The 15,000-nt window shown below is 43.5% G+C and overlaps 2 protein-coding genes across 2 annotated transcripts in view; one reads left to right on the forward strand and one right to left on the reverse strand.

The window, feature by feature from the left end:
- ntng2a (netrin g2a) overlaps positions 1–3,381 on the reverse strand; it is a gene marked incomplete at both ends in the record, with an annotated part of 77,625 nt that extends 74,244 nt beyond the window's left edge. Inside the window, one exon of the mRNA XM_080852565.1 lies at positions 3,145–3,381. Coding sequence (XP_080708691.1) covers positions 3,145–3,381 — 237 coding nt within the window. The remainder of the gene's footprint in view (positions 1–3,144) is intronic.
- Positions 3,382–9,310: 5,929 nt separating this feature from the next.
- The window catches only part of med27 (mediator complex subunit 27), an 80,417-nt gene continuing 74,727 nt past the window's right edge, over positions 9,311–15,000 (forward strand). Inside the window, exons 1-2 of the mRNA XM_080852509.1 lie at positions 9,311–9,525; positions 10,182–10,326. Of these exons, the coding sequence (XP_080708635.1) occupies positions 9,323–9,525; positions 10,182–10,326 (348 nt within the window). The 5' untranslated portion in view covers positions 9,311–9,322. The remainder of the gene's footprint in view (positions 9,526–10,181; positions 10,327–15,000) is intronic.

Raw genomic sequence — 15,000 nt, forward strand, 5'->3', positions numbered from 1 at the left:
CTCTCTCTCATTAGTCCTGTCTGCGTTACGGCGTAGGCTCGCAGTGCCGGGCGGGATGCATGCAGCTAATATCATGCTCAGGCAAAAGAAGGAAGTAGAAATGCAACGGCATCTCCTGTGGGCCCAAGTGACTGAGAGTTCCTGTAAATCATTAATGAGCCGGAGAGAGCCCTCCTGGAGAAAGGCAACGCGCTCCAATCGGCCGCCCTTATTCCCATCAATTACACGCCTTTGAAAACAAATGGGGGAAAATTACATAAATTGAATGCACTCAATTTTTTTTTGATTAGATAAACAAAAAAGTATTGAGCAAATAAAAACGAACTCCCACACACAAAGTCATATAGAATCACGAGTGCCTATGGCGGAATCACAGCCGTGAGGATATCTTTCACCAGCCCCACTCTCGCTTGTGTCATATTGCTGCTTTCTTCTCCCATTCTGGAGTTTTACTTCATCACAATGGCCGTCGCCATGGCGCCAATAGAACTTGATTGTACTGCAGCCTCAGTTCCCCCCAGTCGGCCGCTTGTACCAGCTACATTAAACTCAAAGGCTTCGGTGGAAGTGAGGCTTTTAAGCCGCCAGCCTCCTCCGCCGCCGTGGTTTAAGTGCTCTCCCCCTGCTCAGACCTCCTCCTTCCTGTCCAGAGAGCCAGTGAGGCTGGGCCGGACGCGGGCCAGAGCCCAGCCGGATCCGCACCAGTATCCGCTGCTGTGGCATCTCTCTCTGTGCAGATGTGAATGCAGAGTAGCCTGATGACTGTATGAGCAGTCAGCTTTTATCGACCAGCAGAAAAAAGTGCTTACATAGAAGGACATGGTAACGCCCCGATCCTCCTGAAATGCATCTCTAGTGTCTTCTGAGTCAGAAGGCCACACTGTGCCTTACTCAGTAAAGCCAATATTTAGGCCATTAATGTTTCATCAAGTATTCAAGAGTGGACTTGCGGAAGCTAGTAGCCAAACTGACCAGCCGCTCCAACTTCAATCCCCCCCCAAAAAAAAATATCAGAGTACCACTTAAGAAAAGTCCGAGGATCACTTTGCTGAGTCCGTACGACCTGTCAGCACTTCTTTAAGGAGTCATTAACAGATATCCACCGACTTCTTTAAGGAGTCGTTAACAGATATCCACCGACTTCCGGCAATGAGAAAAGAGCAGCAGGATAAACCGGAGCTTGTGGCTAAAGTTTGACACATCCTGCATATTATCTAAATAACCGGTTCAAAATAATATTCAACTATAGAGCCACTAAGTGAACAGCCCGTCACTGGATATCCCACAGCAATCTAACTTCAATCAATACGTGTGTCAAAGATCAATACGTGTGTCAAAGTCCACATGTGAGAATGGAGAGACATGGAGAGCGTTTTAAACAGAGTCACCTTGACGAGAGGGACGCAGTATAAAGAGCGAATGTGTGGTGGGAAATAAGATAATCATTACTACGTTCAAACTCTATTTAAATGGCAGGTTTTCCGTGCTTTAGCTGTGATGATGGCGACTACTGCACTACTACTCTTTTTCAAAAGGGACAGAGAACACAGTGCCGAGAGCACTAGGACTGCTATGCCTCTCTTCTCCTCCTCTCCTCCTCTCCTCCTCTCCTCTTCTCCTCTTCTCCTCTTCTCCTCCTCCGCCAGTAACATCCCAATCACACTCACTGCAACGATTCATGCTGGCCTTTAGATACAGACCAGGACAACGTGGCCTAAAACTGTGCGAAATATGATTAAGACTTCACACCAAGAGAGTGTTAACCACGCGGTTGCGTAAAAGAGATGACGAGAGGAAAATGTGACACTGCTTTTTAACCGGCATCATTTCCAGGCCTAAACAACTGTTTAATGATGCTGGTTCAAAAGAGATGACGAGAGGAATATGTGACACTGCTTTTTAAGCGTGCCCACGTAACACTGCAGCTGGTTCTGTGACGGCGCTGGCCCAGTTGTGGTACTGATCCACTCCAGAGGAGGCCTGCCCCGCTGCCCCCACTGCCCTAGTCCGCCACTACCGCCTGCTCCATCCTACTGCACCCACCACTCCACCCCGCTGCACAATCCACGCTTCATGTGGATGACTTAACAGTGTCTGTTCCTGTCCATACGTGTAGTATCAGACCAGCTGGACAAAAATCCTACATCCGATTATTTTACAATCAGGTCTCCCTGGCTGCCTGCCCAAACGCCACCACTCATCCCTTTTCCTGTGATGGAGAGATTACCCACCCTCGAACCCTGCTTCCTCAAAACTAGAGAGAGAGAGAGAGGCCAGGCCCGCAGAGACCACTAACCAACGACCTCACACACACACCCACACACACACACACACACACACAAACATACAGATCGCACATTTCAGGATGGATGGCCAGGCTAGGAGTGCCTCTGAGATTCCAGTGTGTGTGTGTCTGTCCGCTCAGGGGAGCGGTGTGTAACATGTGGAGTATACGGTGAACCAGGCTTAACGCCAGCTGTGTCCTGGAGAGACTATGAGTGGCAGTGCCACTGAGCGGGGCACTTAATCTGAATCAGCACATGGACGCAATCTTGGCCCTCTGGAGCACAACGCAGTCATACAGGATGCTGACGGACATTTTAGGATGTATTGATTCATTGATCTATCACATTCGTTGATCTATCACATTGACTTGCTAACTTTCCATTTTAGAGGGGCTTTGCAGTGTTGCACTGCTAGAAGACGTTATTGCCCCAGACCTCCCTTAATGGCCATTTTACTCCAAAGAAGAGTGTACCTAATATGTTTGAGTGTGTCATGCTTGGAAGTCAACTGACTGTTATTTCCAGGCCTAAACAACTGTTTAATGACGCTGGAAAACAGTTGAAATTCATTTTTAAATAGTTTTGATGCATTGTTACATGTGTCACTATTATACGTTTACACATACAGACAATATATTCATACCTGTATGTTGCCTTGATATATGTATTGGCAATATAGGATATCACAAATAATTTGAATCTAAAGACCTATTTTTTATTTGTTGCTATACTTTAGTTTTAAACATGCCATATAAGCCTTAGGGGGGAGAGATGTAGAAATTGCTTTTTTTATGTTTCCGAAGGCAGACGCACACAACTGGTCTCTGATTGTCAAGAGAACAGGAACAAATCAACTCACCAGTGTGCAGAACCGCTCCGGTGGGTTTCCGCATGTGATACCGGGCGGGTCTACTTTGATCTGCATGTACTGCTTCATATTCATGGGTCTGGGTTGGCAAGCGTAGTACTCCCATGTTGGGCCATCGTCCGTACTAACCAGCGACTTGCAGCTGCTGTACTGGCCAACAGTCAATGAGAGGCAGTGCAAAAGCACCAGCAACTGCGGGAGCATGGCACTAGGATGGACCATAGGCATGGTCCGTGAGTCCGGTGAAAGGCTTGCGGTGCCACTGTCGTGTCCCTCGTGGACGTTATCAGCATGAAATCCAATGTTTATTTAGGCTGGAAAAAAATGTCTCCATTCTGAGAAAAAAAAAATGTTCTCCGGACAAGCAGATCCCTGAACCTTGAATGCGTTATAGTTTGTTAGGAGCTGACTCTTAAAAAAAACTTTAGTTTGATATAAAAAATAGTTTATGAATTATTATACTTTTGTTTTTATAATTGTTGTGATTCGCTTAGCTTACTGTTCTTAAATATTTTCAGCGAGAAACTGAGTATTGCAAACACGCGTTTGTTTCTCCGCGGACTCGCGTGCACCATCATTCGGCTCCAGCCCTTGTGGGTAGGCGATCATATCCTCTCATCCGAAGATGGCCGGGGGAAAGAGAAGACATGGGGGGTCTCGGGCCTGACGCAGGTGTCTGGGAGCCGGGTGACATACCACTTTGGGGAGGGAGCGTCTTCATCTCTGACTTTACATTAAAAAAGAAAAACCAAAACAAAATAATTGTTGATTAATATCAGCAGGATAGTGATAAATGGTAATAATGCAATTATTTCAGTATCTTATTTCTGCATGGAGTTCATATAGGTCTTACTGTTAGAACATTAAACCAATTGCGATGCATTAAAAAGTTGCCAGCTTTAGGTGTGGAAATGGATTTTCTCAAAATGTCTTTGATTAAAAGCCACTTCATTTTAAAGATTGAACATGAATTAGAAATTTTGCTGTGTGCCCGGCGGTGAGTTAATGCAATTCCCTGGACAACACAAGTTACGTGCACACAACTGTAAGAAATGGAAGGAATTTATTCTGAAACTAAATAAATTATGTTTCGAATCTTCTAAATATTTCAGTCCACTTCTCAGTGCCAAAATATCAACACAGTTTAAAAGTTTTCTAGATGTAATGACTTTCATCACTTGAAATGCAGACTACAAACCATAGCCTAATGTGCTCAATCAAATTAAATTCATAATTCATTTTACGTTTTAATCTGTGTATCGTTTTAAGTAAGGCGGCACTTACCCATGATCTGTGGGGCAGTTGAGGTTACATTTGCAGACGTGCGTCATTTCGTTTCAGTCCTGTATAAGCCAAATATTAGAGTTCCACTTTATTTAAGGATTGAAATGAAACGAACAGTACTCTCTTCCGTAAGAGGATTAAACGGGATGCGCTTCCCCCTCTGTTTATTCTCTGGGCTGGTCCGTAAAACTGGGAAGGTGCCCTAGATCCGCCTTTGGCCGCAATAAATCATCTCTCTCCCAAAATAATGGAAGTGAGTTGTTTCACTTTTCAGAGAGTCCACGCTGACCCTCTCGCACGCTCCTCCACTTTTTTTACGATCGGTGTTGTCCCGAGCTCTCAAGGACAAGAGACGCTCCATAGAAGATCCCACCCCTCACTCTCCATCCCCTCCTCTCCCTCCGTACGGTCCCTATCTCTTTATCTCGTCCCTGTTTTATCTACAATATCTATCTGTCTCGCCTATCTACCTAGGCTATTTCTCTATCTCGCCGGATCAGTTTTTAAAACTCGACCGCCTTAAAACAGCGATCCCCTTCTTTTTTGTTAAGTCAGAGGAGATACAAATCAGGACGTACTCATCTCTTATCGGCGTGGATCAGCTGTGGTGAAGTGCGGGAGTAGAGCGAGTAGAACTTCATCTGCCGCCCTGACAGAGAAGCATCCCATCGGCAGATCACACCCCCTCCCTCCAAACGCTTAAAGGAGCAGCGAGCGCACCAGTCTCACAGCTAGATTTAAGACAAGTTCCTCTGTGGCTTAGGCCTACTTCTTGCCTGTAGCCCTAGAATACAGAATGCAGTTGTTCTTATGAGTCTGGCATATTTAAATTAATTCAAAACATATTTTAGTTGTGAATTTACCTTGTAGGCCATGATAGCTTATTGGTATATGATATTCAAAGGTATATGTTATGCCACCGATATGAAATTATGAGAGGATAATAGGGGGTGGTTAATTTAATAGCAGGCTCGGTAGTGTCCCCACCTATATACCGAACACGCCCTCTGCGCACCCCGTGGGACAGGGAGGTCGGTCTGTCTTGATCATTATGCATACTGAAGGCGGGAGTGAACTTGAAGCAGAATGGGTGGAAGCGAAATGTAATAAGTAACACGAGAGTAAATTGAAATGTAAAGAATAAAAAAGAAAGCAATGTAGTTTAATTTAACTTTTCAAGGCAACAACACCAACAAAAAGCAGGCAGACCAGAGGAGCTTAAGGCCCGTTTCACACTGACTGCATTGGGTGTGCATTGCGGCAGCGTTACCTGTTGATTTTCATGTTGGCGCCCATATAAACAGGTAAGATCATACACATTGCCTGCATGAGACGCGCGTCTCAGGCGCAAGTTCCATAGGCGGAGATCCCGGGGGGGACAGGGGGGACAAACCCCCTACCATAAAGTTGTCTGTCTTTATTCCAGTAAAGTGCGCAATATTTATTCCAGTAAAGTGCGCAATATTTATTCCAGTAAAGTGCAATAACGAAGCACGTGGAACATACCTCGGATTCAGCGGTGCAGATCTGAGAAACAAGCATCTCCAAAACTGTTTAAGACACCTCCTAGGCTTTTTAATGAGCTAGGCTTCAAATGCAAACATGTCCGGCAACCTTTTGCTGTTCTGTATGATAATCAGGTTTCACTGACTGAGATGGTTCCCAATGGCCTACGCGAAAATATATATATATAAAAAGCCAACTGAAACTGTCCTTATAGTGATGCTCAGTACTGGGTTCGTTTCCCCTACAAGGATGGAGGTAAGTATTGAGCTAACATGGTATGTTAATAACATGGTATTAAACTAACTAACATCTGAAGTACAATGGTTCCCCCAAACTGTCGAATCAACATAGTACTATAATCCAATTTAATTAGGTTAGTTGTTCAAACCAGGTAAATACGTTTTTTTTTCTTTTTCAAATTACTCAGAGTAAGTGGTATATCTCCTAATAGAAAGGCTTTATTCTCCTAGCAAAACAAAGCCACAAGGCTCTTCTTTTAGGAGGTTTACCACTTACCCCTGGGTGGCAAACCAGAGGGGTTGATCACTGAGATTTAGGCCCAATCCCATTTCTAATCTCCACCCCTACCCTTACCCCTACCCCTTTGCCCTCGCTTTTTCAAACGGAGGGGTAGTCGAAGGGGTTTAAACTCTAGCCCTACGAATTGGGATAGCCCTGCAACACTTACGTACGTCATCAGTACGCTGCGTCAGCTGTTACGTTACCGGAGAGCGACAGCTGTCACTCACCAGACATAAACAAACATGGCGCCTGCAGCTGTTATTAACACAATGCAACATTTCATCAAGCAAGTTTTAAAACCATGAATTACAAAGAAAATACTTTCATTTGTGTGATGCTTTTCCTGCTGTTTCCGACATTTTTAAAGGGACTCGCGCAATGTTTCTTCTTTAATGATCACGGGTTCGCAATGCATTTGGGGAAATCGGTCTCACCCCTTCGTCTGAAGTGTGCCCTCGGAAAATCTCCGTTTGGAGGGGTGGAAAGCCCTTCCCCTCGCCCCTACCCCTCTGTCCTAATGTGAATTGGGATAGCACTACCCCTCCACGTGAACACGCAAAACGGAGGGGAAGGGGAAAGACGAAGGGGTAGGGGGTGAAATGGGATTCAGCCTTAGGATAGCCTACCTCAATTTCAACCAGGAATAATTTCCCCTAAAATCCAGGTAATTTAGCCTATTAATTTGTTCGTACAGGCATGCCTTTTGAAACTGCTGTCTGTATTTAATTACCTTTCATAAGCTTTTACAAATGTACGTTAAACAGTTATTTATTGTGGCATTTCCAAATAAACACAACATTTGCTGTCGGCTCAGTAGGCGAAGATGCATACAGTTTCTTTCCTGAGGCCTTGGAGGCATTGGGATCACAGCCAGACTGAAAGGATTTTGTAGTCTGCATAATTATCATTCTGAGCGTCTGTTACTAGTTCTATGTAAAGCATACACCATATCTCTTCCAGACAACACAAGAATATTAATAGGCTGATAATAGGCTACATATTATCAACAGTTATCTCGCATTATTGTTTTCAGGTGTGTGAATTCAACTCACATGCTCAATCCTGCAAGTGGGCATTTTAAATGCATTTTTTGCTTAAGGCACTTATAAGTTATTGTGTGGTGGTTAACAATGTAAAATATTAACAAGGAATGGGAATACATTTATAATGATTAATTTGAACACCAAAAACGGACATCATCACTGTCTTAGACAGGAAGTATCTGGAACTAAGCTTCCAACCTGTTGAGAGCTGTACAGTAGAACTATGTAGTTGGAACTACACAACTTAACAACAGTGTATGTCAATGTTAGATCGAACTGTATGGTTTTTGAAAACACCTATGATGCTAAATGAAAGTAAGTTCTCAACATTACCTTGATAGTTCGAACTATGGTTTTGGGAACTGTTGAATTGTAACTACATGATTCCAGCTATGCTTTTTGGAACTGTACCCCTGGACTTGGCAATGTTGAACTTGAGCTGGCGCAACAACTGCACGATGATGCAGCAGGTGACTGATTCTAATCTGTGCACCATCCTTCGAGAGACAGTGGACCAACATGTTCCAAACCATTCACATTATAACTAAAGTTCTACTGACAATGCCTGTCTCGACTGTTTCGGCTGAAATGTCATTCAGTTGCTTGAGATGAGGCCGGAACAGTACGACAGAGACATTTGTCAGGTCAAAACTGGATTGCCTCTAATGAGCATTCATTAAGACTTTAAAATCAAGAGAAAGGTTTGAGGGAGTCAGTCTTTCACTGTAAGGTAGACTGAGTTGAATCTTTTAAGGACAACATATAAAACCAGGGTTGGGTTAATGTTGGGGCACATGAGTTATTGACCAAGAAACACATTTTCTTCAGTATTTATCCAGTCAGCGTTTATTCTTTCTTTCAAAATGCTAAAATCCGTGGAATGTAGTCCTACGTCAGTGCAAGCAAGTTATCTAGATGGCATCTGTGATGTAAAATAGAAAGAAAACGTGTTTATTAAAAATGTTAAACCTACCATAAAGTGGGATACATTATATAACAAGATAATATGGAACCCCTAAAGTCCCATGAGGTGATATTTTTATTTTGTGCACCCAAGACATGATCTTGTGGAAACAAGTCACTTATCTTCTGTGCTTGAGTTATTATATCCCCACAAGATCCATAAGATCTCCTTAAGAGAATGTTCCATTCAACCAATTTCTTTTAAAACATGGCTTGTTTGGCAGTCTGGTCTCCGTCACACTGTCCCATGCTCCAGGCGCTCTCACCCACTCCTGTTTCCAATAGCTGGTTTCTCTTCATTTACCAAAAAATGAGCTGCTGACTCATGCTGGTTGAGTGCGTGCATCGTACAACTTCCTTAAGTGCGTGGCCTGCCCTGAACGAGAATCCTAAGGACGCCCCTGAGCTGGCTTCACACTTATTATTCATAACCTATATGTCAGTTGCAAGGCAGGTTTCAGGAACATTGGCTTCAAACTAGGTCATGACTTTTCGGCTTACAGGGCACGGGGCTATTTTGAGGAACAAATGACAGGCCAGACATATGGTCCAGGCAACTGAACTCAAGAGATTTATTGGTGTTTGGCCTATTTGCTGTGACAAGGGAGATTTTTAAATTACGGTTTTTAAATATATATTGTGAAATAGCTCTATATCTATTTATATTACAAATAAAATCGAAACATGAATTACTTCTGAACAAATACGGGCTGCGTTGTTAAAATTCATTCTCAACACCAGGTGAACATACGCGAGTTCAATACGGGCCTTCATATAACTACATGTCCCAGAATCCCCAGTTTGTCAAATGACGTTGTTTATGCGCCTTCCGTGTGGTACCTCTACGAAAAATGGCGGACGGTATGAATGTTGGAGTGAATTTGGAGGCTTTTTCTCAAGCAATCAATGCTATTCAGGCTCTACGGTCAAGTGTTACAAGAGTTTTCGATTCACTGAAAGATGGAATGAAAAATAAGGAGACCCTTGAAGGGAGAGAAAAGGTTTTCATCACCGAATTTCAAGATAACTTGCAATCAGTCAATCGCGACTTGAAGTAAGTTACGCCAAGTGTCAGCTAACGTTTCTTGACCATAGCTATTATTATGAACAATATATTTTTTCATAATAATTATGACTTTATGCCCATATATACTACCAGACCCACCTAGTCGTTTGTGCTCTGTCATCATTGCTCATCATTACAGAGTTTCCTGAGACGTCGAGATACATGCGTAAAGAGGATAAGTTATATACGTTAAGTGGCCGAATAGCCTATGTAACTTCGATACCGATAATGATCTTAGTTATTTGATTTTGGCCGCTCACTACTGTATGTGTAAAACATAATCCGACAATTATCTATTTCAACATCCCCAACCGAATGTGCAGAAGAATATGTTGTCGCGCTGTAGAGGCTTTTCGCTATTCTCTATTCTCTATAACCATACCTTTATCGTCGGGTTGGAAAAAGCTGTCGCACATGAGTGTTGTCTTTCACTGTCTGCAACAAGGCTGCATCTTTAGTCAAGGTATGCAGAAACAGACCTATTCATTGTGCTCAAGGAACGGTCGTAATTGAGGTATAGGAGTCCAGCAACAATTGTACACCGGGGAGAAAGCTTTTAATCGGGTCCATATACCATATATATTACTGTATTCTCTGTAAGATAGTGAGGTCGTGGTGACCAGAGATTTGCCCCTTATTTGCAGTGAGTTGGAGCGTCTCAGCAATCTGGTTGGCAGGCCGTCAGAGAGCCATCCCCTACACAACAGTGGACTGCTCAGCTTGGACCCAGTGCAGGACAAGACCCCACTCTACAGTCAGCTCCTCCAGGCCTACAAATGGTCCAACAAGGTAAGCCCTCCCTCTCACTCTGTCTGTCAAGTGCGTTTTATACGGTGGCCCTGATGGCTCAATGCCTTGCAACTTAAAAAAACACATGCGATAGACAACACAAGCAAATTAAGAAAACATCTTCATCAATTTGACATCACATGTGCTTTAGAAAACATGCTGCTAATTCACAAGTTTACGAAATTGCAAATTGCAAGTTCAACACAACACAACACAATACGGAATTCTCTGCCAGTACACCAGACCACAACGGAGGTGTTTCCAGAGGACACCTAAAGGTGATGAGCACATCTGGATGGGGGAAAAAAAGCTATGGACGTATTTGCTTGGTTGCTTTTGTGTAGCACTGGTCCAAAGTGCTACACAGTGTTTATTCAAATAGGGCTACATCTCTTCAGTACCACCCCCTGTGTAGCCCTCTCTGCGCGGAGGAACACCATTGGGTAGCTCTAAGGTCATGTGACCAATCAAAATCGCTGCCGCTAATGAATCTACGCAACTTTTTATGCACTTCTGTGTTTTTTAGTATAAAAACATAATATGTTCTATTTTAGCATATAAACTGAAGGTTACCTTGAGCTACCTTGTTAAGTGTACACACACACACAGGCAGAAATATGGACCTATACCTTGGACACCCAACGGCTGCAGCCAATCCACGCAATATCACCATGTCACTTTCCTTGTCACTGCTGCCTATTGCATTCCCTACAATAAAACAGCAATGCACAGACGGCTTCTCATTCATGATCACGCTGTCCTACTCCATCAAGACTTTTTTTTTTTCTATTCAACTGGTCGGGTTGAGTGGAATACTTTTGGTTCACTGTGCACTTGGTGTGGTCTAAAGGTGTGGCGCTACGAAGGGCCTGTCGAACAGGCCCAATGTTACTTGTTGCACCCCTGCACACCCCTACCGGCTTTGCAGTGGCAGTGCAACAGCTTTTAGGTGGTGAATGGGCATAATTACCCGGATTTTCCACTCCTGGGGAGGTGTGTATAAAAGCCAGGCGGTTTGCCATCAGAAGGAGGCCTTGCATTCACTACGTGCTTTGAGCACCATGTGTTTGGTGCTGGTGCTTGGCACTTACAATTTTACTCTGTGTTTTGTGTTGTATAGGAATAAATGGTATTTTTGTACAACTCTGTGATCTGGCTCTTCATTTGATGCGGCTCAAGAGCAGGTTCGTAACAATTGGTCACGAGCCGGGTCGTAATACTACTCCTCAGTGTCACCAGTTATGGGTCTATGTCGAATAGGCCCAATGTTACTCCTGATTTACACCAGTAACAGGTCAATGATGTTGTGTTTGCGACACAGTTTTGTTCCACCAGCAGTGTTTCAGAAGCGGAGCGTCTTGTTTGCCCGATTTTGTTGGCTTGGTGATTTGGTGATTTTTCTTTAATTTTTGTGCTTCTATCAAAGGCTTTGATACGTAATCAAATGGTGTCTTTTTTTTGTCTGTTGTAATTGTGTTTATTGTTGTTATTTCCTACTTTGTAGTGCTCCAGCCTACAGACAGATTTAAGTTAAATCCAGCTATGAACGACATGTTTTAGTTGTTGTTGACATTATTTGTATTAGGCTATAGGCTAGTATTTTTATTTCACATACAGTGTCATTTCACTCTCCTGCTTCGGGCGTCCCGGAGTCCCTGAAGCGGCTTCCGTCAAAAATAAACTAGGCGCGTATTTTTAGCAGAGCAGCGTGGAGAGCCACTTCTGGGAAGCTTCTGAAACATGCTGTGTGGCGTCTGGTGGAATCACAAGCAGTCGGCTCCGGCGACCACGCCACTGCCGGAACAGGCTAACTGCATCAGTATAAATGGGTGCACCTGTCAATGAGGTTAACAGGCATTGGTTGTTGTTGTTAATGAGGTTAGCTAAATGCTTAAAAGATGAAGCTAAACAGCCCACATACAGAGACACAGTGCCCGATAATGTGCATTGAGGAGATGCATGACAATCACATCTCATGAGGGGGTTCAGGCTCTGGGCTCTGTTAAGCGCCGAGAGGCAATTGTATTGTTATGGCGCTATACAAATAAAATTGAATTGAATTGAATTGAATTGAATGATCATTTAAAGTACATTACAGCATACCACTGGCCTCTTAAAGGAGCAGTACAATGTGTCCTAATGTGGCTGCAGGAACTGCTTGTCACACCAACCTGGGGTTTAACGACAACGGAGCAAACAGAGGCAGCAGATAAACAAACAAACAAACAAACAAACAACAGTGTTCCCCCAATATTGCTATTGCTATGCTCTTCACACACTGTGTGGCTCTGTATTGTCACACCTGAGCATACAAGCACAGCAGACAAGCAAAAAATAAGCTTAGACAAGAATAAAGACAAATTGCTTAAGAGCCCCCACCTCCCACCCCCCACCACCGCTCTTGAAGCTGGACATCCAGCATCACGTTCCTAAAGTGAGGGGATTTATTTACCCACTGCCTTTCCTCCCATTACGGAAGACGACACACGAGACATGGATAGCAGCCATCCTCGCCAGTGAGAGCCCAGGTGGCCCCCGCATCCTGTCTCGCATGTCACTCTAATGCAATAAACACGCTAACAAACTCCGAGAGGAAGTTGGGACATGTGTCACATCATTCACCTTCCCACAGGGGAGACAGCCCTGGATTCAGTTCCACCCTGCTATAGTGACAAGCAGGTCAATAAAAGAAGGTCGTCGAGAGCTGAATCCACACAGGAACAGAACTGTGCTGACAGTGTGTTCAAATTCAGACTAATGACATGTATACCAGGTGGCTAATGGTCCTTCCTCAAAGATTACTTCATAAGACATGTAGGATGTAGCTGGTTGATACCAACCAAAGAGGGCACATGTCACCCCGCTACTCATTGAGCTCCACTGGCTGCCGGTAGCTGCTCGCATTAAGTTCAAGTCACTAACGCTTGCCCACAGAGTGCTTGCTGGCTCTGTAAGGGCAAATGTTACACCCAGGACGCTGTGCTCATCTAGTGAGCGGCGTCTGGCACTGCAAGCATGGCAATCCAGACTATTCCCAGTTCTAGTTCCACGTTGGTGGAACGAACTGCCTAGCACTACCAGAGCTTTCTATGTCGTTTTCTATTTCTTTAAAAAAAAAAAAGCAGTATTTATTGTTACAGCAGGTTTTATTGCCCTTGCTTGACTTCTCTCCCTTGTACGTCGCTTTGGACAAAAGCGTCTGCTAAATGACTAAATGTAATGTAATGTAAATGACGCCCATACAAAACTACTAGTGCTGTCAAACGATTAAAATAGTTAATCGCGATTAATCGCATTTTTGTCATAGTTAACTCAAAAGGAATTTTTTTTTTAATGCTCTTATCAACATGGAAAAGTGGATTGGCTTGCTTTATGCAATGTTTTATTTTATTGAAAAACAACATTGCCAAACAGGGCGGTACAAAATAAAATTATAAAATGCACATTACAGATAAACAAGGACTCAGCCTATAGTGCAGTTAAACCATGGCTTAATATTTTCTTTTTTTCAAGTTTGCTGTGAACATAGAAGTCAGGCCTCTTATTTCAAAAACAATGAACCCTAACAGTTAGGTTACCAATAAAAAGTAAGCCTACTACTTCTGTGCTTTCAGCCAGCTGCCTGTTGACATTTTCAGACAACAGTGAAGCTCGCTTTTTTTGCACAACACAACTTTTAAAGGTAAACTTTCTATTCAGAAGCTTTTTATCATCCATTTCGCCGTATCGCGCTCACCATTCACTCAAACGTAACGTTAGCCTACTACTTTTTTTGTCTTTTTTTTTTTTACAACGCGTTAATCGCGCGATAAAAAAAAATGAACTATTAATAACGTGTTAAACTGCAAGCACTAAAAACTACATATCCACATATGCAGTCACTGATTTGACTCATTTTGTAATCACTGCTTATGAAGCTTCTTTTTACTTGCCTTTGTTCTTTATTACGTCTGGGTTCTGCACTGTAGCTCAGACTGGTGTGTTTGTGTTTGTGCGCAGTCATGTGATTTTCCTGCTCTGATATAGCAGCTTGAACTTACAGAGTGCCATTTTGTTTTTGCAATCTTAAAGACATACCATAGCAGACCATAGGGTGTGTTTCAAAGAAGTAGTTGTAATATGAGCTTGAATCATGAGTGTTACATTCCCAGTTAGCATTAAACTCTAATTTGTCATGAATATGTGTGTGTGTTCAGCTGTGTAAGTTAAGCACTCAGCCTCACTCTGGCTCACTCTTGTGCTCATTAGTAGTAAACGTTCACCAGTCAAGCCTTACCAAATACAGCCTTACCAAATACAGCCTTCACCAGTACAGCCTTCACCAGTACAGCCTTCACCAGTACAGCCTTCACCAGTACAGCCTTCAGCCTTCACCAGTACAGCCTTCAGCCTTCACCAGTACAGCCTTCACCAGTACAGCCTTAACTAGTCAGCCTTAACTAGTACAGCCTTCACCAGTACAGCCTTCACCAGTACAGCCTTCACCAGTACAGCCTTCAGCCTTCACCAGTACAGCCTTCACCAGTACAGCCTTCAGCCTTCACCAGTACAGCCTTCAGCCTTCACCAGTACAGCCTTCAGCCTTCACCAGTACAGCCTTCACCAGTACAGCCTTCAGCCTTCACCAGTACAGCCTTCACCAGTACAGCCTTAACTAGTCAGCCTTAACTAGTA

The sequence above is a fragment of the Sprattus sprattus genome, assembly GCF_963457725.1.
Source record: "Sprattus sprattus genome assembly, chromosome: 15".
Lineage (NCBI taxonomy): Eukaryota > Metazoa > Chordata > Actinopteri > Clupeiformes > Clupeidae > Sprattus > Sprattus sprattus.